The 22,372-nt window shown below is 38.4% G+C and overlaps 1 protein-coding gene across 1 annotated transcript in view; it reads left to right on the top strand.

Annotated features, from left to right (window-relative positions):
• Positions 1-20,305, top strand: part of LOC133619652 (uncharacterized) — a 195,519-nt gene extending 175,214 nt beyond the window's left edge. Inside the window, exons 14-21 of the mRNA XM_061980822.2 lie at positions 2,268-2,435; positions 4,819-4,992; positions 7,639-7,728; positions 7,815-7,898; positions 9,173-9,291; positions 13,654-13,762; positions 13,834-13,991; positions 19,080-20,305. Of these exons, the coding sequence (XP_061836806.2) occupies positions 2,268-2,435; positions 4,819-4,992; positions 7,639-7,728; positions 7,815-7,898; positions 9,173-9,291; positions 13,654-13,762; positions 13,834-13,991; positions 19,080-19,236 (1,059 nt within the window). The 3' untranslated portion in view covers positions 19,237-20,305. The remainder of the gene's footprint in view (positions 1-2,267; positions 2,436-4,818; positions 4,993-7,638; positions 7,729-7,814; positions 7,899-9,172; positions 9,292-13,653; positions 13,763-13,833; positions 13,992-19,079) is intronic.
• Positions 20,306-22,372: the final 2,067 nt, after the last annotated feature.

Genomic DNA, 22,372 nt, shown 5'->3' with positions numbered 1-22,372 from the left:
AAATTAATAGCAACAACAAAATAAATATGTATATGGAGACATACTGTAATAACTTGAAGTAAATAATGGAGATTAAAAAACAATTACAAACAACAAATTAAAAAAACAAACACTAAAAGATTACATTTTTTATTTTTGCATAGTGTGTATATATTATTAATGTTGTAAATACTAATCTCTATATATCTAGAAAGGGTGGTCCTAAAGAGGTAGGCCTTTTTCTCAGGTCTCAAGAAGATAACAAATACAAAAATGTTTGTAAGAAATTGAAATGCGCCCCCTTTGCCCAAAATAAAATAAAATACAGTATGTATATGGAGACATTCTGTAATAACTTGAAGTAAATAATGAAGATTAAAAAACAAATACAAATGAATAAAAATAATAATCACTAAAAGTTTACCTTTTTTATATTTACATAGTATGTATATATTATTAATGTTTTAAATACAAATCTTTATATATCTAGAAAGGGTGGTCCTAAAGAGGTAGGCATTTTTCGGCGGTCTCAAGAAGGTAACAAATACAAAAATGTGTGTAAGAAAATGAAATGCGCCCCCTTTGCCCAAAATAAAATAAATACAGTATGTATATAGAGACATAGTGTAATAACTTGAAGTAAATAATGAAGATTACAAACCAATTACAAACGAAAAATTGAACAACAAAAAAAATACTAAAAGTTTGCCTTTTTTATATTTGCATTGTATGTATATATTATTAATGTTATAAATACACATCTTTATATATTTAGAAAGGGTGGTCCTCAAGAGGTAGGCCTTTTTCTCAGGTCTCAAGAAGGTAACAAATACAAGAATGTGTGTAAGATATTTAAATGCTCCCATTTTGCCCAAAAATAAAATAAAATACAGTATGTATATGGAGACATTCTGTAATAACGTGAAGTAAATAATGAAGATTAAAAAACAATTACAAACAAAAAATTCAACAAAAAAAATTAAATAAAAGTTTACCTTTTTTATATTTGCATAGTATGTATATATTATTAATGTTGTAAATACATATATTTATATATCTAGAAAGGGTGGTCCTAAAGAGGTAGGCATTTTTCAGAGATCTCAAGAAGGTAACAAATACAAGCATTTGTGTAAGAAATTGAAATGCGCCCCTTTTGCCCCAAAATAAAATAAATACAGTATGTATATAGAGACATACTGTAATAACGTGAAGTAAATAATGAAGATTAAAAAACAATTACAAACAAATATATTATTAATGTTGTAAATACAAATATTTATATATCTAGAAAGGGTGGTCCTAAAGAGGTAGGCATTTTTCGGAGAACTTAAGAAGGTAACAAATACACGAGTGAGTGAGTGAGTGTGTGCGTGTGTGGGTGTGTGTGGTTGGTTGGTTGGTTGGATGTGCGTAAAAGAGTGTGTGTGTGTGTATGTATATATATATATATATATATATATACACACATATATACACATTATATATATATACATTTTATATATATACATTATATATATATATATATATATAATGTGTATATATGTGTGTGTGTGTGTGTGTATATATATATATATATATATAATGTGTATATATGTGTGTGTGTGTGTGTATATATATATATATGTGTGTGTATATATATATATATATATATATATATGTATATATATATGTATATATATATATAATGTGTATATATATATATATGTGTGTGTGTATATATATATATATATATGTATATATATATATGTGTATATATATATATGTATGTATATACAGTGTATATAAATGTATATGTATATGTATATATATATATATATATATGTATATATATATATATATATGTATATTTATATATATATATATGTATATATACTGTATATATGAATGTATATATATATATATATATATATATATATATATATATATATATATATATATATAAATGTATTTACATATATTTACAATTTAAAGCTGATAAAAGATGTCTGCAAATATGAGGGAGGAGCAAATGTATCTACCGCAATGTGTTTTTCTATATAAAAAAAATAGTAGTCTTATACATTCCAATGTTAAACTTGATCACTTGCACATTTTTCAGTGCAGCAAAATAACCCCAGGTAAATAAGGTAATGGTTGTACATTCTTTATATGACGTACATAACAAAGTAACAACAAACCAGGGAGCGTTTTAATGTCAAACTGCATCTAATGAAATTACTTGATTCTGTTCCTAAAGTATGTATATTCCGTATGCGTCACATCCAGATGTGTTTGACATGTGTCTCCAGCTGGCAGAGGCCATGCAGACGTCCTCCCAGTCCTCAGCTGAGTTACACCTGCAGCAGAAATTGCGTCAGGAGGACCAGATGAGGGTGGAGGAGCTGGAGGAGACCTTGCTGGAGAAGGAGCAGGAGCTGCAGAAGTACCAAGCTATCGCCAACCGCTTGCAGGGAGAGGTCAGTCTTCACCACACTTAACTACTCTGCAAAAAGTCAGTGTTCAAAAACAAGAAAAAAATAAACTTTTATTTGAACGAAACAAAATTATCTGCCAATAGAACAAGAAAATGTGGCTTGTCAAGACTTTCCAAAACAAGTAAAATTAGCTAACCTCAATGAACCCAAAAATACCTTAAAATAAGTATATTCTCACTAATAACAAGTGTACTACTATATGAGTACGTATTTTCTATTGTTTCATTGAAAATAAAACAGCAAAGTCCATTTGGCTGTCATCTGTTTTAATTATGAGACACAATTGTGTCAAAGTCATGATTTTGTATTTCATGCTTGAAATAAGAAATTCTTACTTTGAAAAAGCAGTTTTATACTTGTGAGTGTTGATGACACAGCTTTGCAACACTTAATATTCTAGTTTCAAGCATGTTTTACTCAATATAGGTTATAACATCTCAGCAACAAGCTGTAATATCTTACTGAGATCATTTAGGACCAAAACCCTTAAAACAAGTAAAACACTCTAACATAAAATCTTATGTATGGCCGTGTAAGTTCCAGGATGCCCAAAATGTCCTTAACACACCCAGCCGAGTACCACGGGGAGTGGGATAAAAGTTGGAAAAGTTGGCAAAAGTCCCAAAAATGTTGAAAATACCTACCCAGGTCCGAGTCCCACAAGTCCCGCCGCCGGCCGACATGCCCAAAATGTCCAAAACGCGCCCAGCAAAGTCCCACGGGAAGGCGGGGAGAAAAGTGAGAAAAGTCGGTAAAATGTTCGAAAATCACACCATGTGGGACTGGAACCTGGATAGGTATTTTGAACATTTTTGGGACTTTTGCCGACTTTTCCAACTTTTATCCCCCCTCCCCGTGGGACTCGGCTGGGTGTGTCATGGACTTGTGGGACTCCAACCTGGGTAGGTATTTTGAACATTTTTGGGGACTTTTGACGACTTTTCTCTCCCACTTCCTGTGGGACTTTGCTGGGTTTGTTTTGGACATTTTTTGCATCCCGGGACTTGTGCGGCCGGCGGCGAGACTCGTGGGACTGGAACCCGGGGAGGTATTTTGGACAAAATTGGGACTTTTGACCATTTTGGCCGCCTTTTCCCCTCTTCTTCCCCGCCTTCCTGTGCACCATTGCTGGGTGTGTTTTGGACTTTTGGACAAAAATAGTTTCAAGCATGTTTTACTCAATATAGGTCATCAAATCTCAGCAACAAGCTGTAATATCTTACTGAGATAATTTAGGACCAAAACACTTAAAACAAGTAAAACACTCTAACATAAAATCTTATGTATGGCCGCGCAAGTTCCAGGATGCCCAAAATGTCCATAACACACCCAGCCGAGTCCCACGGGGAGGGGGGATAAAAGTTGGAAAAGTTGGCAAAAGTCCCAAAAATGTTGAAAATACCTACCCAGGTTCGAGTCCCACAAGTCCCGCCGCCGGCCGGGATGCCCAAAATGTCCAAAACGCGCCCAGCAAAGTCCCACGGGAAGGCGGGGAGAAAAGTGAGAAAAGTCGGTAAAATGTTTGAAAATCACACCATGTGGGACTGGAACCTGGGTAGGTATTTTCAACATTTTTGGGACTTTTGCCGACTTTTCCAACTTTTATCCCCCCTCCCCGTGGAACTCGGCTGGGTGTGTCATGGACATTTTGGGCATCCCAGGACTTGCGCGGCCGGCGGCAGGACTTGTGGGACTCGAACCTGGGTAGGTATTTTGAACGTTTTAGGGGACTTTTGCCGACTTTTCTCACTTTTCTCCCCCACTTTCCGTGAGACTCGGCTGGGTGTGTCATGGGCATTTTTTGCATCACGGGACTTGCGTGGCAGGACTTGTGGCACTCCAACCTGGGTAGGTATTTTGAACATTTTTGGGGACTTTTGACGACTTTTCTACCCCACTTCCCGTGGGACTTTGCTGGGTTCGTTTTGGACATTTTTTGCATCCCGGGACTTGTGCGGCCGGCGGCGGGACTCGTGGGACTGGAACCCGGGGAGGTATTTTGGACAAAATTGGGACTTTTGACCATTTTGTCCGCCTTTTCCCCTCTTCTTCCCTGCCTTCCTGTGCACCATTGCTGGGTGTGTTTTGGACATTTGGACAAAAATAGTTTCAAGCATGTTTTACTCAATATAGGTCATCAAATCTCAGCAACAAGCTGTAATATCTTACTGAGATCATTTAGGACCAAAACCCTTAAAACAAGTAAAACACTCTAACATAAAATCTGCTTAGTGAGAAGAATGATCTTATCAGACAGAAAATAAACAAATATCACCCTTATTTGAGATATTTAATCTTACTTAGATTTCAGTTTTTGCAGTGTACACCTGAGAGTATATTTGTCACGTGACAACATCTGACGCAGGTGTCAGGCAAGCTGATTGACAAGGAACGCACGCTGGAGGAGGAGATCCAGCTGAGAGAGAGGCTCCAGCTGCAGTGCAAGCAGGCGGAGAGGACCGTGGACGACCTCCACATGGAGCTGCAGGCCACCATCCAGGCCAGAGATGACCTGGCCAAGCAGTTTAAACAGGCTCAGGTACTAACCAGTTGCACTCGGTTGTGTTTGTTGGAAGTGAAACAGTCAATTATCTCATAACCATGAGCATACCATCCATGTTTGAGTTAGACTAGGAACTAGGGGTGATAAGGGCTTCGCTCGGTTGCATCTAAATGATCCGGTATACAGAAAGCGCGAGTATATTTGTGCAAAGTTGGACAGCCAGTTAACATCTGAATGTCCTCCATTGAGCACACAAGGTTGTTGTTTTTTTGCGATAAAGTGATTGGAGCACATACTTGTTGGTCACAAAAAACATTCATGAAGTTTGCTTCTTTTATGAATTTATTATGGGTCTACTGAAAATGTGCTGGGTCAAAAGTATACATACAGCAATGTCAATATTTGCTTACATGTCCCTTGGCAAGTTTCACTGCAATAAGGCGCTTTTGGTAGCCATCCACAAGCTTCTGGTTGAATTTTTGACCACTTCTCTTGACAAAATTGGTGCAGTTCAGCTAAATGTGTTGGTTTTCTGACATGGACTTGTTTCTTCAGCATTGTCCACACGTTTTAAGTCAGGACTTTTTCGGGAAGGCCGTTCTAAAACCTTAATTCCAGCCTGATTTAGCCATTCCTTTACCACTTTTGTCCTGTTGGAACACCCAACTGCGCCCAAGACCCAACCTCCGGGCTGATGGTTTTATGTTGTCCTGAAGAATTTGGAGGTAATCCTCCTTTTTCATTGTCCCATTTACTCTCTGTAAAGCACCAGTTCCATTGGCAGCAAAACAGGCCCAGAGCATAACGCTACCACCATCATGCTTGACGGTAGGAGTGGTGTTCCTGGGATTAAAGGCGTCACCTTTTCTCCTCCAAACATATTGCTGGGTATTGTGGCCAAACAGCTCAATTTTTGTTTCATCTGACCACAGAACTTTCCTCCAGAAGGTCTTATCTTTGTCCATGTGATCCGCAGCAGACTTTAGACGAACCTTAAAGGGGAACATTATCACAATTTCAGAATTTCTTGGCCATTCTTTGGAGAATATGAATGATAACACAAAAACCTTTCTTCCACTCATGCTTAAAGGGGAACATTATCACAATTTCAGAAGGGTTAAAACCATTAAAAATCAGTTCCCAGTGGCTTATTTCATTTTTCGAAGTTTTTTTCAAAATTTTACCCATCACGCAATATCACTAAAAAAAGCTTCAAAGTGCCTGATTTTAACCATCGTTATAAACACCCGTCCATTTTCCTGTGACGTCACATAGTGAAGCCAACACAAACAAACATGGCGGAAAGAACAGCAAGCTATAGCGACATTAGCTCGGATTCAGACTCGGATTTCAGCGGCTTAAGCGATTCAACAGATTACACATGTATTGAAACGGATGGTTGTAGTGTGGAGGCAGGTAGCGAAAACGAAATTGAAGAAGAAACTGAAGCTATTGAGCCATATCGGTTTGAACCGTATGCAAGCGAAACCGACGAAAACGACACGACAGCCAGCGACACGGGAGAAAGCGAGGACGAATTCGGCGATCGCCTTCTAACCAACGATTGGTATGTGTTTGTTTGGCATTAAAGGAAACTAACAACTATGAACTAGGTTAACAGCATATGAAATACATTTGGCAACAACATGCACTTTGAGAGTGCAGACAGCCCAGTTTTCATCAATTAATTTATTCTGTAGACATACCCTCATCCGCTCTCTTTTCCTGAAAGCTGATCTGTCCAGTCCAGTTGGAAATGCATCTGCTTTGAGTGTCGCAGGATATCCACACATTCTTGCCATCTCTGTCGTAGCATAGCTTTCGTCGGTAAAGTGTGCAGAACAAACGTCCAATTTCTTGCCACTTTCGCATCTTTGGGCCACTGGTGCAACTTGAATCCGTCCCTGTTCATGTTGTTACACCCTCCGACAACACACCGACGAGGCATGATGTCTCCAAGGTACGGAAAACAGTCGAAAAAACGGAAAATAACAGAGCTGATTTGACAAGGTGTTTGGGAAAATGGCGGATTGCTTCCCGATGTGACGTCACGTTGTGACGTCATCGCTCCGAGAGCGAATAATAGAAAGGCGTTTAATTCGCCAAAATTCACCCATTTAGAGTTCGGAAATCGGTTAAAAAAATATATGGTCTTTTTTCTGCAACATCAAGGTATATATTGACGCTTACATAGGTCTGGTGATAATGTTCCCCTTTAAGGTGTCGCTTCTGGAGCAAGGCCTTCCTTCTTGCATGGTAGCCTCTCAGTCCATGGTGATGCAAAACATGCTTGACTGTGGACACTAACACCTGTGGTCCAGCAGCTTCCAATTCATTGTAGACCTACTTACTACCTGCTTACTACCTGCAGAGAATAATTTCGCCACACCTAGTGTGTGTGTGACAATCATTGGTACTTTAACTTTAACTTTTTTACCAAGCGACAGCCTCAAAACCTCCAATTATTTGTCTTTCATGTACAGAATAATGCTTGGAATCAAATACGTATTTCCCTCATTTGAGTACATGTTCATTAGTAATCTTGTTTTAATTGTTTTTTTGCAGTCTCTGTTAAAATAAGGCCGGGATAACAATTCTGGACTGCTCATGTCTTTTAAGAGGATCAACTTTTAAAAAAATTGCAGTGTATGCAGTAATTATTTCCCCTCCTGTGACTCTTAGGAAAAATTGATCGACCTGGAGACCGACGTGGAGGAGCTGCACGACAGCGAGCAGAGATGGGCCGCCAAGCATAAGAGAGCTATTGATCAGGTAGACGGAGCAAGAATGAGTTTACCCTCTCGAATTTGATCTCATTATTTGAATTTTTATTAACACAACATTGTGTTTGCCGTCAGATGGAGCAGCTGCAGATGAAGGTCATTCAGGAGAAAGATCTGAACGACCAGCTGGAAACGGAGAGAAACATCATGGAGAGACAGGTGCGTGTCCTGTGTGCTTTGATTTAACGTTTACATTGTAGACAAAAATAAACTTTTCATTGTACAAAACCAGTGAAGTTGGCACGTTGTGTAAATGGTAAAAACAAAACAGAATACAATGATTTGCTAATCCTTTTCAACTTATATTCAATTGAATAGACTGCAAAGACAAGATAATTAACGTTCAAACTGGTAAACTTTGTTATTTTTTGCAAATATTAGCTCATTTGGAATTTGATGCCTGGCAACATGTTTCAAAAAAGCTGGCACGAGTGGCAAAAAAGACTGAGAAAGTTGAGGAATGCTCATCAAACACTTATTTGGAACATCGCACAGGTGAACAGGCTAATTGGGAACAGGTGGGTGCCATGATTGGGTGTAAAAGCAGCTTCCGTGAAATGCTCAGTCATTCACAAACAAGGATGGGGCGAGGGTCACCACTTTGTGAACGAATGCGTGAGCAAATTGTCGAACAGTTTAAGAACAACATTTCTCAACGAGCTATTGCAAGGAATTTAGGGATTTCACCATCAAGAACCATCAAAAGGTTCAGAGAATCTGGAGAAATCACTGCACGTACCATTGAATGCCCATGACCTTGGATCCCTCAGGCGGTACTGCATCAAAAAACGACATCGGTGTGTAAAGGATATCACCACATGGGCTCAGGAACACTGCAGAAAACCACTGTCAGTAACTACAGTTGGTCGCTACATCTGTAAGTGCAAGTTAAAACTCTACTATGCAAAGCGAAAGCCATTTATCAACAACACCCAGAAACGCCGCCGGCTTCGCTGGGCCCGAGCTCATCCAAGATGGACTGATGCAAAGTGGAAAAGCATTTTGTGATCTGACGAGTCCACATTTCGCAGGGGTTTGCAGTCAGGCTACGTTGTGATGTCACAGCGAGGTGGAAGTACTTATTTGGACATTAAGTCAAAGGGGGAGGAGCTCCTTCTGAATCTATATCATGTTTATGACGCTTATTTTTGACCGTGTCTGGAAGATTAAAATAGCGGTGTTTGACTTCCAGACATATGTTTCAACTGTTCATTGTACCGAGGATGTCGTTGTGGCTTGTGCAGCCCTTTGAGACACTTGTGATTTAGGGCTATATAAATAAACATTGATTGATTGATTGATTGATTGAAAAGTAAATTATGACTTTTGAAGAGGATTTGGGTCGTGGTTTCATTTGCAATCTTGAGAACGCTTACGGAAGGATCACCTGTAATGTTTTTAAAAAAAAAAAACATTTCTGTGTCTCTCTGAAGTACCGTGATCTCCGCGTGGAGTTGGACGACCTTCAGAGTTCCAAACCTTCGGATGATCTTATCTCCAAGTCGGAGAGCCGAGTCAAAGAGCTGGAGAACGCACTCAGGACTGAGGAGAGGTATTTACAGTATATATAATAAGTCTGGTAGAGGTCCTGTAGTACCGTATTTTTCGGAGTATAAGTCGCTCCGGAGTATAAGTCGCACCAGCCGAAAATGCATAATAAAGAAGGAAAAAAACATAAATAAGTCGCACTGGAGTATAAGTCGCATTTTTTGGGGAAATGTATTAGATAAAAGCCAACACCAAGAATAGACATTTGAAAGGCAATTTAAAATAAATAAAGAATAGTGAACAACAGGTTGAATAAGTGTACGTTATATGAGGCATAAATAACCAACTGAGAACGTGCCTGGTATGTTAATGTAACATATTATGGTAAGAGTCATTCAAATAACTATAACATATAGAACATGCTATACGTTTACCAAACAATCTGTCACTCCTAATCGCTAAATCCCATGAAATCTTATACATCTAGTCCAGGGGTCGGCAACCCAAAATGTTGAAAGAGCCATATTGGACCAAAAATACAAAAACAAATCTGTCTGGAGCCGCAAAAAATTAAAAGCCATATGACATACAGATAGTGTGTCATGAGATATAAATTGAATTAAGAGGACTTAAAGGAAACTAAATGAGCTCAAATATAGCTACAAATGAGGCATTATGATGCAATATGTACATATAGCTAGCCTAAATAGCATGTTAGCATCGATTAGCTTGTAGTCATGCAGTGACCAAATATGTCTGATTAGCACTCCACACAAGTCAACATCAACAAAACTCACCTTTTGTGCATTCACGCACAACGTTAAAAGTTTGATGGACAAAATGAGACAGAAAAAGAAGTGGTATAAAACACGTCCTTGAAAGTCGGAGAAAGTTATACATGTAAACAAACTACGGTGAGTTCAAGGACCGCCAAAATTAGTAGGACAAAACGGCGCTCGCCAAATACTCGAATCAGTGAAGCATGTTTTTTAAACATGCTTCACTGAAATGGCTTTTTGCCGGTATCCGATATTCCGATATTGTCCAACTCTTTAATTACCGATACCGATATCAACCGACATATACAGTCGTGGAATTAACACATTATTATGCCTAATTTGGACAACCAGGTATGGTGAAGATAAGGTACTTTAAAAAAAAATTAATAAAATAAAACAAGATAAATAAATTAAAAACATTTTCTTGAATAAAAAAGAAAGTAAAACAATATAAAAACAGTTACATGAAAACTAGTAATTAATGAAAATGAGTCAAATTAACTGTTAAAGGTTAGTACTATTAGTGGACCAGCAGCACGCACAATCATGTGTGCTTACGGACTGTATCCCTTGCAGACTGTATTGATATATATTGATATATAATGTAGGAACCACAATATTAATAACAGAAAGAAACAACCTTTTTGCGTGAATGAGTGTAAATGGGGGAGGGAGTTTTTTTGGTTTGGTGCACTAATTGTAAGTGTATCTTGTGTTTTTTATGTTGATTTAATACAAAATTAAAAAAACGATACCGATAAAAAAAAAAACGATACCGATAATAAAAAAAAAAAACGATACCGATAATCTCCGATATTACATTTTAACGCATTTATCATCTCTAATGTTTAATATAAACAATGTGATTTATAACAATTAGGGAGGTTTGTGTCATGTTTGTCCTACAGAAACCATATTAAAACAAAAAATATTTTTTCCCCTCATCTTTTTCCATTTTTCATACATTTTTGAAAAAGCTCCAGAGAGCCACTAGGGCGGCGCTAAAGAGCCGCATGCGGCTCTAGAGCCGCGGGTTGCCGACCCCCTGTCTAGTCTCTTACGTGAATGAGCTAAATAATATTATTTGATATTTTACGGTAATGTGTTAATAATTTCACACATAAGTCGCTCCTGAGTATAAGTCCATCGTTATATACACCCGTCCATTTTCCTGTGACGTCACACAGTGATGCCAACACAAACAAACATGGCGCATAGAACAGCAAGCTATAGCGACATTAGCTCGGATTCAGACTCGGATTTCAGCGGCTTAAGCGATTCAACAGATTACGCATGTATTGAAACGGATGGTTGTAGTGTGGAGGCAGGTAGCGAAAACGAAATTGAAGAAGAAACTGAAGCTATTGAGCCATATCGGTTTGAACCGTATGCAAGCGAAACCGACGAAAACGACACGACAGCCAGCGATACGGGAGAAAGCGAGGACGAATTCGGCGATCGCCTTCTAACCAACGATTGGTATGTGTTTGTTTGGCATTAAAGGAAACTAACAACTATGAACTAGGTTTACAGCATATGAAATACATTTGGCAACAACATGCACTTTGAGAGTGCAGACAGCCCATTTCAGGCGCGCTAAGAACATATATTTTTCCACGATTTCAGCACTCAGGTTAACCATACCTAAATAGACACAAAATACTGCATTACACAAGACTACCCGAATGTACTCGAATGATTGAAAAAAATAAATGTTTTTAAGCTAAATTATTGGTAAACACAGTTTATGTATAATAATTTACGTAAAACCGCGAGTAATGAAAAAAGTTTTCATCAATTAATATATTATGTAGACCAGGGGTGCTCATTACGTCGATCTCGGAGGGTGTGTCAGTCGATCACCAGCCAGGCATTAAAAAAATAGTCCTAAAAATGAGCGATCATAAATCTTCACTATGACGTCACTTTCGTCACTTGATTGACATTCACGGCACCCGAGGGTCTTCTGAGATGACGCTGACTGCTGCCAGCTCATTAAAATTACCGACTGGAAGGCGAGAAACACTTTATTTCAACAGACTCTGGCGCCGTACCTGTCGTCAAAACTCAAAAGACCGACTGCACAGTTGCACAGTTGCGCTAACAAAATAAGAGTCTCAGAAAGCTGGCGTGCACAAGCTAGCAAACTACGGAGTTTGCCGACAATGTATTTCTTGTAAAGTGTATACAAAGGAGTACGGAAGCTAGACAAATAAAATGCCAAAAACCAACCACTTTCATGTGGTATTGGACAGAAAGGAGGATTTTTTTTCTCCTCCATTCGAAAATGCGGACATTATCAGCACCACTGTCTGATTCCAGTCAATGCAAGTCATCAGAATCAGGTAATACACCAACTTATATTCTTGTCTTCATGAAAGAAAGGAATCTATATGTGTTAAACATGCTTGTATTATCTTTAACCACCTTTAAGTTGTTAACAATATTAACTATATGTGTTAAACATGCTTGTATTATCTTTAAACACCTTTAACTTGTTAACAATATTAACTATATGTGTTAAACATGCTTGTATTATCTTTAAACATCTTTAACTTATTAACAATATTAACTATATGTGTTAAACATGCTTGCATTATCTTTAAACACCTTTAAGTTGTTAACAATATTAACTATATGTATTAAACATTCTTGTATTATCATTAAACACCTTTAATTTTTTTAACAATATTAACTATATGTGTTAAACATGCTTGCATTATCATTAAACACCTTTAACTTGTTAACAAAAACATATATTTCATAAATAAGTAAATATAAATTATATATATGAATGAGGTAGATCCCCACGACTTGATCAATTGAAAAGTAGCTCGCCTGCAGAAAAAGTGTTAGCACCCCTGCTGTAGACATACCCTCATCCGCTCTCTTTTCCTGAAAGCTGATCTGTCCAGTTTTGAAGTTGATGTCAGCAGGCCAGGGAAGCTAGGGTTGATATTCTTCTCTTGATCATCTTCGGTGGCATAAGGGACGGTTGCCATCTCTGTCGTAGCATAGCTTTCGTCGGTAAAGTGTGCGGAACAAACGACTGACCATTTTCGTCGGCTTTCCCCACATCCTCGTATTTTGAACAAATTTCGTCCAATTTCTTGCCACTTTCGCATCTTTGGGCCACTGGTGCAACTTGAATCCGTCCCTGTTCGTGTTGTTACACCCTCCGACAACACACCGACGAAAGTGAGAAAATGGCGCATTGCTTCCCGATGTGACGTTATGAATATTAGAAAGGCGTTTAATTCGCCAAAATTCACCCATTTAGAGTTCGGAAATCGGTTAAAAAAAGATGTGGTCTTTTTTCTGCAACATCAAGGTATATATTGACGCTTACATAGGTCTGGTGATAATGTTACCCTTTAAGCATGAGTGGAAGAAAGGTTTTTGTGTTATCATGCATATTCTCTGAAGAATGGCCAAGAAATCATACATTCTCCCAGGGTATGTCAACTTATGAGCACAACTGTATATCTCTAGTCTTGAGTACCCGATTCACTTCAGTGTGTGACTCAAAAAAGCTTGAAAATGAGCAAATGCCGAATATACAGTGATCCTAGATGGGTTTTTTTTTTTTATTGTTGAAACGAGCAACATGGCTATTTTTAAATTGATCCCCTCATGTATTTACGCAGGAGTAAAGCTCTCCTTAACAACAGCATTGGCAAACTGGAGAGGAGGATCAATGAACTGGGCGATCAGATGGAGGAGGAGCACAGGATAGCCACTGAGCAGAAGGACTTGGTAACTTTCCAAGGACTACTCACTCAGAACGGATCATACATGCCTAACTGCTCTCTGATTGGTCCCTGCAGATGGCCCAGAGGATCCGCACTCTGAAGCGCCAGCTCAACGAGACGGAGGAAGAGGCCAGCCGAAGAGACGCACAGCTGCGTCACACTCAGCGGGAGCTGGCGGAGGAGAGGGAGTCCAATGGACGACTGCAAAGGCAGATGATAGAACAACATGTCAAGTAAGCACCAAATACTCACCTTACTTACTTGCACTACACCTGGAATCATTGAAGTCAATATAGGACTGTCGAATATAACGAGTAAACTCGTGCGATTATTTGCAAAAAAAATGATCACATTAATCATGTATAGACACAGATTAACCGTGCAATTTATTTTGACCATACACAATCGTGGCCAAAAGTTTACATACACTTGCACAAATATTCAGGACTTATGCAGATCCCAAATACAGATCAGAAGGTAAGAAGAGTTGATTTTGCATAATATTGCGAAACAAAAATGCCCGATAAAATGTCTGCTAATAGGTGCCATTTTGCAGTCCTTATACACACACCACCCTAATACTCGTACGTTGAAGAGTACGTCTTTGACTACTGCGGCCGTAACGCGCCGACTAACCATCAAGCGGTGCGGCCATACTTGCCAACCTTGAGACCTCCGATTTCGGGAGGTGGGGGGTGGGGGCATGGTCGGGGGGGTGGGGCGGGGCGTGGTTGGGAGGGTGGTTAAGAGGGGAGGAGTATATTGACAGCTAGAATTCACCAAGTCAAGTATTTCATACATATATATATATATATATATACAAACCCCGTTTCCATATGAGTTGGGAAATTGTGTTAGATGTAAATATAAACGGAATACAATGATTTGCAAATCCTTTTCAACCCATATTCAGTTGAATGCACTACAAAGACAAGATATTTGATGTTCAAACTCATAAACTGTATTTTTTTTTTGCAAATAATAATTAACTTAGAATTTCATGGCTGCAACACGTGCCAAAGTTGTTGGGAAAGGGCATGTTCACCACTGCGTTACATGGCCTTTCCTTTTTAAAAACACTCAGTAAACGTTTGGGAACTGAGGAGACACATTTTTTAAGCTTCTCAGGTGGAATTCTTTCCCATTCTTGCTTGATGTACAGCTTAAGTTGTTCAACAGTCCGGGGGTTTCTGTTGTGGTATTTTAGGCTTCATAATTCGCCACACATTTTCAATGGGAGACAGGTCTGGATTACAGGCAGGCCAGTCTAGTACCCGCACTCTTTTACTATGAAGCCACGTTGATGTAACACGTGGCTTGGCATTGTCTTGCTGAAATAAGCAGGGGCGTCCATGGTAACGTTGCTTGGATGGCAACATATGTTGCTCCAAAACCTGTATGTACCTTTCAGCATTAATGGCGCCTTCACAGATGTGTAAGTTACCCATGTCTTGGGCACTAATACACCCCCATACCATCACAGATGCTGGCTTTTCAACTTTGCGCCTATAACAATCCGGATGGTTCTTTTCCTCTTTGGTCGGGAGGACACAACGTCCACAGTTTCGAAAAACAATTTGAAATGTGGACTCGTCAGACCACAGAACACTTTTCCACTTTGTATCAGTCCATCTTAGATGAGCTCAGGCCCAGCGAAGCCGACGGCGTTTTTGGGTGTTGTTGATAAACGGTTTTCGCCTTGCATAGGAGAGTTTTAACTTGCACTTACAGATGTAGGGACCAACTGTAGTTACTGACAGTGGGTTTCTAAGTGTTCCTGAGCCCATGTTGTGATATCCTTTACACACTGATGTCGCTTGTTGATGCAGTACAGCCTGGGGGATGGAAGGTCACAGGCTTAGCTGCTTACGTGCAGTGATTTCTCCAGATTGTCTGAACCCTTTGATGATATTACAGACCGTAGATGGTGAAATCTCTAAATTCCTTGCAATAGCTGGTTGAGAAAGGTTTTTCTTAAACCGTTCAACAATTTGCTCACGCATTTGTTGACAAAGTGGTGACCCTCGCCCCATCCTTGTTTGTGAATGACTGAGCATTCCATGGAATCTACTTTTATACCCAATCATGGCACCCACCTGTTCCCAATTAGCCTGCACATCTGTGGGATGTTCCAAATAAGTGTTTGATGAGCATTCCTCAACTTTATCAGTATTTATTGCCACCTTCCCCAACTTCTTTGTCACGTGTTGCTGGCATCAAATTCTAAAGTTAATGATTATTTGCAAAAACACTTTTTTTTATCAGTTTGAACATCAAATATGTTGTCTTTGTAGCATATTCAACTGAATATGGGTTGAAAATGATTTGTAAATCATTGTATTCCGTTTATATTTACATCTAACACAATTTCCCAACTCATATGGAAACGGGGTTTGTATTATATATATATATATATATATATATATATATATATATATATATATATATATATATATATATATATATATATATATATATATCTACATCCTGAAAATATGCAAACAAAACTGTGTTTAGATAATTGATACTTCAAACTTGCATAAATATAACATGAATATAACATAACTTGGCTTCTGAGAGCTTCAAAATGTAATGAATAAAATGCTAAAGTTGTTGATAAACAAACAATTATTCTTAATAATTAAATATGGTCATTTTAAATGAATTGTTATGATAATTTAAAATTAATTATTTCAAATATGTTTATATTAATGTACCGGTATAATTCTATGGCTGGATGTAATAAGGAGTCAGAAAAAATACAAATAAAAATACAATTAATTTTGATGTTTTTACAAAATATAGTAAAAAAGTATTTAGTTTTGGTTTTTTTAATTAATAAATATATTTATTTTTAGGTAAGATAAACATAATAATACAATGTATCTCTAGTCTGGATGATTTAGTTCTTGTCACCCTGTTGTCCTCCCGTCGTGAAAAAAGGCTGTCCTCACTCAGGTCCGCATGGAGCTGGAGGGGGCGTGGCCTCCAGCTCCGGCTGAAAATCGGGAGATTTTCGGGAGAATATTTGTCCCGGGAGGTTTTCGGGCGAGGCGCTGAATTTCGGGAGTCTCCCCGAAAAATCGGGAGGGTTGGCAAGTATGGGTGCGGCTTCATAGCTTTTTGAGCGCCGTGTGTAATGTTCTATATTCTCAATGGAACATTTCAAGTTTTGGTGGTGTTTACTGGCGTCATATTGCAGTCTACACGTATTTCTTATGTGTGACTGACATCTACTGGTCACACTTATCATTACACCATGTACCAAATAAAATATCTTCGGAGGTTGGTAAGCACAACCAAAATTACTTCGTACGTTAGGCGCACCGGGTTATAAGGTGCACTGTCGGTTTTTCAGAAAATGAAAGGATTTTAAGTGTGCCTTATAGTCCGAAAAATACGATAAGTTCCAAAGACAGTACATTATTGTCATCTTATGCACCCTAAGACACGGAGGTAGAAAAGGTAGTAATTAGAGATGTTTGATAATATCGGACTGCCGATATTATCGGCCGATAAATGCTTTAAAAATGTAATATCGGAAATGATCGGTATCGGTTTCAAAAAGTAACATTTATGACTTTTTAAAACGTAGGGAGAAGTACAGAGCGCCAATAAACCTTGAAGGCACTGCCTTCGCGTTCTGGCCCAGTCACATAATATCTACGGCTTTTCACACACACAAGTGAATGCCCTACATACTTGGTCAACACCCATACAGGTCACACTGAGGGTGGCCGTATAAGCAACTTTAACACTGTTACAAATATGCGCCACACTGTGTACCCACACCAAATAAGAACGACAAACACATTTCGGGAGAACATCCGCACCGTAACACAACATAAACAAATACCCAGAAGCCCTTGCAGCACTAACTCTTCCGGGACGCTACAATATACACCCCCCGCTACCCTCTAACCACCCCCACCACCTCAACCTCCTCATGCTCTCTCAGGGAGAGCATGTCCCAAATTCCAAGCAGCTGTTTTGAGGCATGTTCAAAAAAAAGAATGCACTTTGTGACTTCAATAATAAATATGGCAGTGCCATGTTGACATTTTTTTTCCATAACTTGAGTTGATTTATTTTGGAAAACCTTGTTACATTGTTTAATGCATGGGTGTCAAACTCCGGCCCGCGGGCCAAATTTGGCCCGCCGTGTAATTTCACTTGGCCCTTGAGGCGATATCAAATTAACACTAAAGCTGGCCCGCCGATCCTCCAGCCAGCCAGCCAAGTCACATAACATGCGCAGCTTCTGCACGCACACACATTAGAATGCAACGCATACTTCATCAACAGCGATACAGGTTACACTGAGGGTAGCCGAATAAAAAACTTTAACACTGTTAGAAATATACGCCACACTGTGAATCCACACCAAACCAGAACCCTTTGCACACACACACACACTCTCTGTGTGTGTGTGTGTGTGTGTGTGTGTGTGTGGGTGGTAGCGGGGGCGTATTTTGTAGCATCCCGGAAGAGTTAGTGCTGCAAAGGATTCTGGGTATTTGTTCTGTTGTGTTTATTAAAGTTAAAGTTAAAGTACCAATGATTGTCACACACACACTAGGTGTGGTGAAATTTGTCCTCTGCATTTGACCCATCCCCTTGATCACCCCCTGGGAGGTGTGGGCAGCAGCGGTGCCGCGCCCGGGAATCATTTTTGGTGATTTAACCCCCAATTCTAACCCTTGATGCTGAGTGCCAAGCAGGGAGGTAATGGGTCCCATTTTTATAGTCTTTGGTATGACTCGGCAGGGGTTTGAACCCACAACCTACCGATCTCAGGGCGGACACTCTAACCACTAGGTCATTGTGTTACGGTGCGGATGTTCTCCCGAAATGTGTTTGTCTATCTTGTTTGGTGTAGATTCACAGTGTGGCGCATATTTCTAACAGTGTTAAAGTTTTTTATACTGGCACCCTCAGTGTAACCTGTATGGCTGTTGACCAAGTATGCCTTGCATTCACTTGTGTGTGTGAAAAGCCGTAGATATTATGTGACTGGGTCTGAACGATGTTAGAATGGATGAAAAGCGGACGTGACGATAGCTCGTAGAGTACGTTAAAGGTTCATTTGTTCAACCTTGGCCCGCGGCTTTGTTCAGTATTACATTTTGGCCCACTCTGTATTTGAGTTTGACACCCCTGGTTTAATGCATCCAGCGGGGCATCACAACAAAATTAGTCATAATAATGTGTTAATTCCACGACTGTATATATCGGTATCGGTTGATATCGGTATCGGTAATTAAGAGTTGGACAATATCGGATATTGGCAACAATTAGTAGTAATTGTTCTCTGCCTTCAGTCGAAAGGACACCCTGACAATTCGTCACACTCTGGATAACCTGCGGCTGGACCTCGGCGTGGACGAGGACGGCGAGGTGGAGCCAACGCGCGCAGAACAGACGGAGGAGAAAGAGGAGAAAGCGCCGGAACAGATCAGTAAGGTCACTGAGGTCTAACATCGGCGCGTTTAGGAAGAGGGAGGGAGGATTCCAGAGGGCACGTTCTATCAGTGCCTTCAACACTTATCAGCATCAGAACATACTAGTATTAAATATTCCATGGTGTTTTCACTGGGTTATTGTTGTATTCCACAGCTTTGTTCTTGTTAAAGTAGAACTGTATTGCACCAAGTCACATGACATATCTGCAGGTCTGATACAAACATGACAATCCCTAACGTCAAGTAAAGTCAACCAGAATGATGCCTTGAATTGGATTTTAGATTTAAACGTATAAAAATACACTCGGCAAAAACATAAAAAAGCCTTTTCTTGCACAATTTACTGCATCGACAATTCTGCTTTTGCAAAGAGAATACAGTGGAACCCGCTTCAGTCGACAACCTAGTTAACTTTCAATTAACTCAAGTCCCAGTCCGCTGCATTCTTACTAAAAAAAAACAAAAAAACGTCAACATACAGTAAAGGCCAAAAGTTTGGACACACCTTCTCCTCATTCAATGCGTTTTCTTTATTTTCATGACTATTTACATTGTAGATTGTCACTGAAGGCATCAAAACTATGAATGAACACATGTGGAGTTATGTACTTAACAAAAAAAAAAGGTGAAATAACTGAATGGTAAATTAAATGATAAATGGGTTATACTTGTATAGCGCTTTGACACTTATTTCCACATTCACCCATTCACACACTGATGGCGGGAGATGCCATGCAAGGCGCTAACCACGACCCATGAGGAGCAAGGGTGAAGTGTCTTGCTCAAGGACACAACGGATGTGACGAGGTTGGTAGAAGGTGGGGATCGAACCAGGAACCCTCAGGTTGCCGGCCCGGCCACTCTCCCAACCGCGACACGCCGTCCCCCACTTAACAATAACCTCTTAAAATGAAGGTGCAAAAATGAACGAATAATTATAACATTTTAAAACATTTGAACTGAAAACTGTCTCCTGATATCAGTGTTTCATATCCATCAATATCGATAATTACATCAAATCTGTAAAATCACTTAACAATAACATCTTAAACTGAAGGTGCAAAAATAAGGCATAATTGAAACATTTTAACTGAAAATTGTATCGCGATATCAGTGTTTTATATCGGTCGATATCGATAATTACAACAAAATTGTAAAATCACATTTAAACATAACCTCTTAAGATGAAGGTCCAAAATTAAGGAATAATTAAAACATTTTAAAACAGTCCAAACATTTTAACCGAAAACTGTATAGCGATACCAGTGTTTAACGGTCGACATCGATAATTACATCAAAATTGTAAAATCACATTGAACACTTAACAATAACATCTTAAACTGAAGGTGCAAAAATAAGGAATAATTGAAACATTTTAACTGAAAAATGTATCGTGATATCAGTGTTTTATATTGATCAATATCGATAATTACATCAAATCTGTAAAATCACTTAAAAATAACATCTTAAAATGAAGGTGCAAAAATAAGGCATAATTGAAACATTTTAACTGAAAATTGTATCGCGATATCAGTGTTTTATATCGGTCGATATCGATAATTATATCAAAATTGTAAAATCACTTTGAACACTTAACAATAACATCTTTAACTGTAAGTGCGAAAATAAGGAATAATAGAAACATTTTAACTGAAAACTGTATCGCGATGTCAGTGCTTTATATCGGTCGATATCGATAATTACATCAAAATTGTAAAATCACATTTGACACTTAAACATAACCTCTTAAGTTGAAGGTCCAAAATTAAGGAATAATTAAAACATTTGAAAACAGTCTAAACATTTTAACCGAAAACTGTATCGCGATATCAGTATTTAACGGTCGACATCGATAATTACATCAAAATTGTAAAATCACTTTGAACACTTAACAATAACATCTTTAACTGAAGGTGCGAAAATAAGGAATAATAGAAACATTTTAACTGAAAACTGTATCGCGATATCAGTGTTTTATATCGGTCGATATCGATATTTACATCAAAATTGAAAAATCACATTTGACACTTAAACATAACCTCTTAAAATGAAGGTCCAAAATTAAGAAATAATTTAAACATTTTAACTGAAAACTGAATCGCGATATCAGTGTTTAACGGTCGACATCGATAATTACATCAAAATTGTAAAATCACTTTGAACACTTAACAATAACATCTTTAACTAAAGGTGCGAAAATAAGCAATAATAGAAACATTTTAACTGAAAACCGTATCGTGATATCAGTGTTTTATATCGGTCGATATCAAAGGGTAAAAAAAAAAAACCCACATACAATCTGATAAATAACTAAGATAAATCATGGGTCCAATACAGAAAACCAATAGTAGAGCCAAATACTAGAGTCCGTGAACATTGCTCCAAAGTCAGGATTTTTTTTGTTGATTTAATGCGCATACAAAAGTAAACATTGACAAGTGCAAAGGCAGCAATATATGATGAAACAAGACCCCTATTCATCCCCATGGTAACTAATTAGATTACCATAGTAACTAGTATATCATGCAAAAGTGCAGATTCCAACCATTGAAATACTTTGTATAGTTCAAGGCTTACGGTCATTTGAAAACTTCATAATGGCAGCTACAGTTTTGATCTTAAAGATCTAAAAAAAATTATTTTGGAATGTCCGGCGAGGGGAGTCGACTTAAACAGGTTCCACTGCAATGCTCACTTTATTGATTGGTGCAGTCAGAGATTTATTTTGTGCTGAACAACAGAACAAATCATATTTTAAAAAAGCTATAGTCCTGTTAGTAGTACGTAATAAATACTTCACATATTAATGCATGGTCTTTAGGGTGTGAGTTGAAAATATCCTTCAGATAGTAACTTAGCAACTGTTGTTTGCTAAACAAAAAAAAAATTGGTATTTAATCCAGTTTTGACATCCATAATAAGTCCATTGGAGAAATGTTTGTAATGACAATCGTTTGGTTGTTGACATATTTGATATGTTGCAGGGTTGGAAGAGAAAGGAGGGCTAAATCCCACACGGTGTTTTTATACTCAAAGTATCAGTTTGTTATGTCGCGTAAATAAATGCAATATTTTCTAATCACTTGAGCGGGTACACGTGATTGTATATACTTCTAAAAAATGCCGACTAAATACTTTTTTTGGGGGGGGGT

This window comes from Nerophis lumbriciformis, linkage group LG20 (assembly GCF_033978685.3).
Source record: "Nerophis lumbriciformis linkage group LG20, RoL_Nlum_v2.1, whole genome shotgun sequence".
Classification (NCBI taxonomy): domain Eukaryota; kingdom Metazoa; phylum Chordata; class Actinopteri; order Syngnathiformes; family Syngnathidae; genus Nerophis; species Nerophis lumbriciformis.
This window is presented reverse-complemented; position numbering and strand designations above follow the sequence as displayed.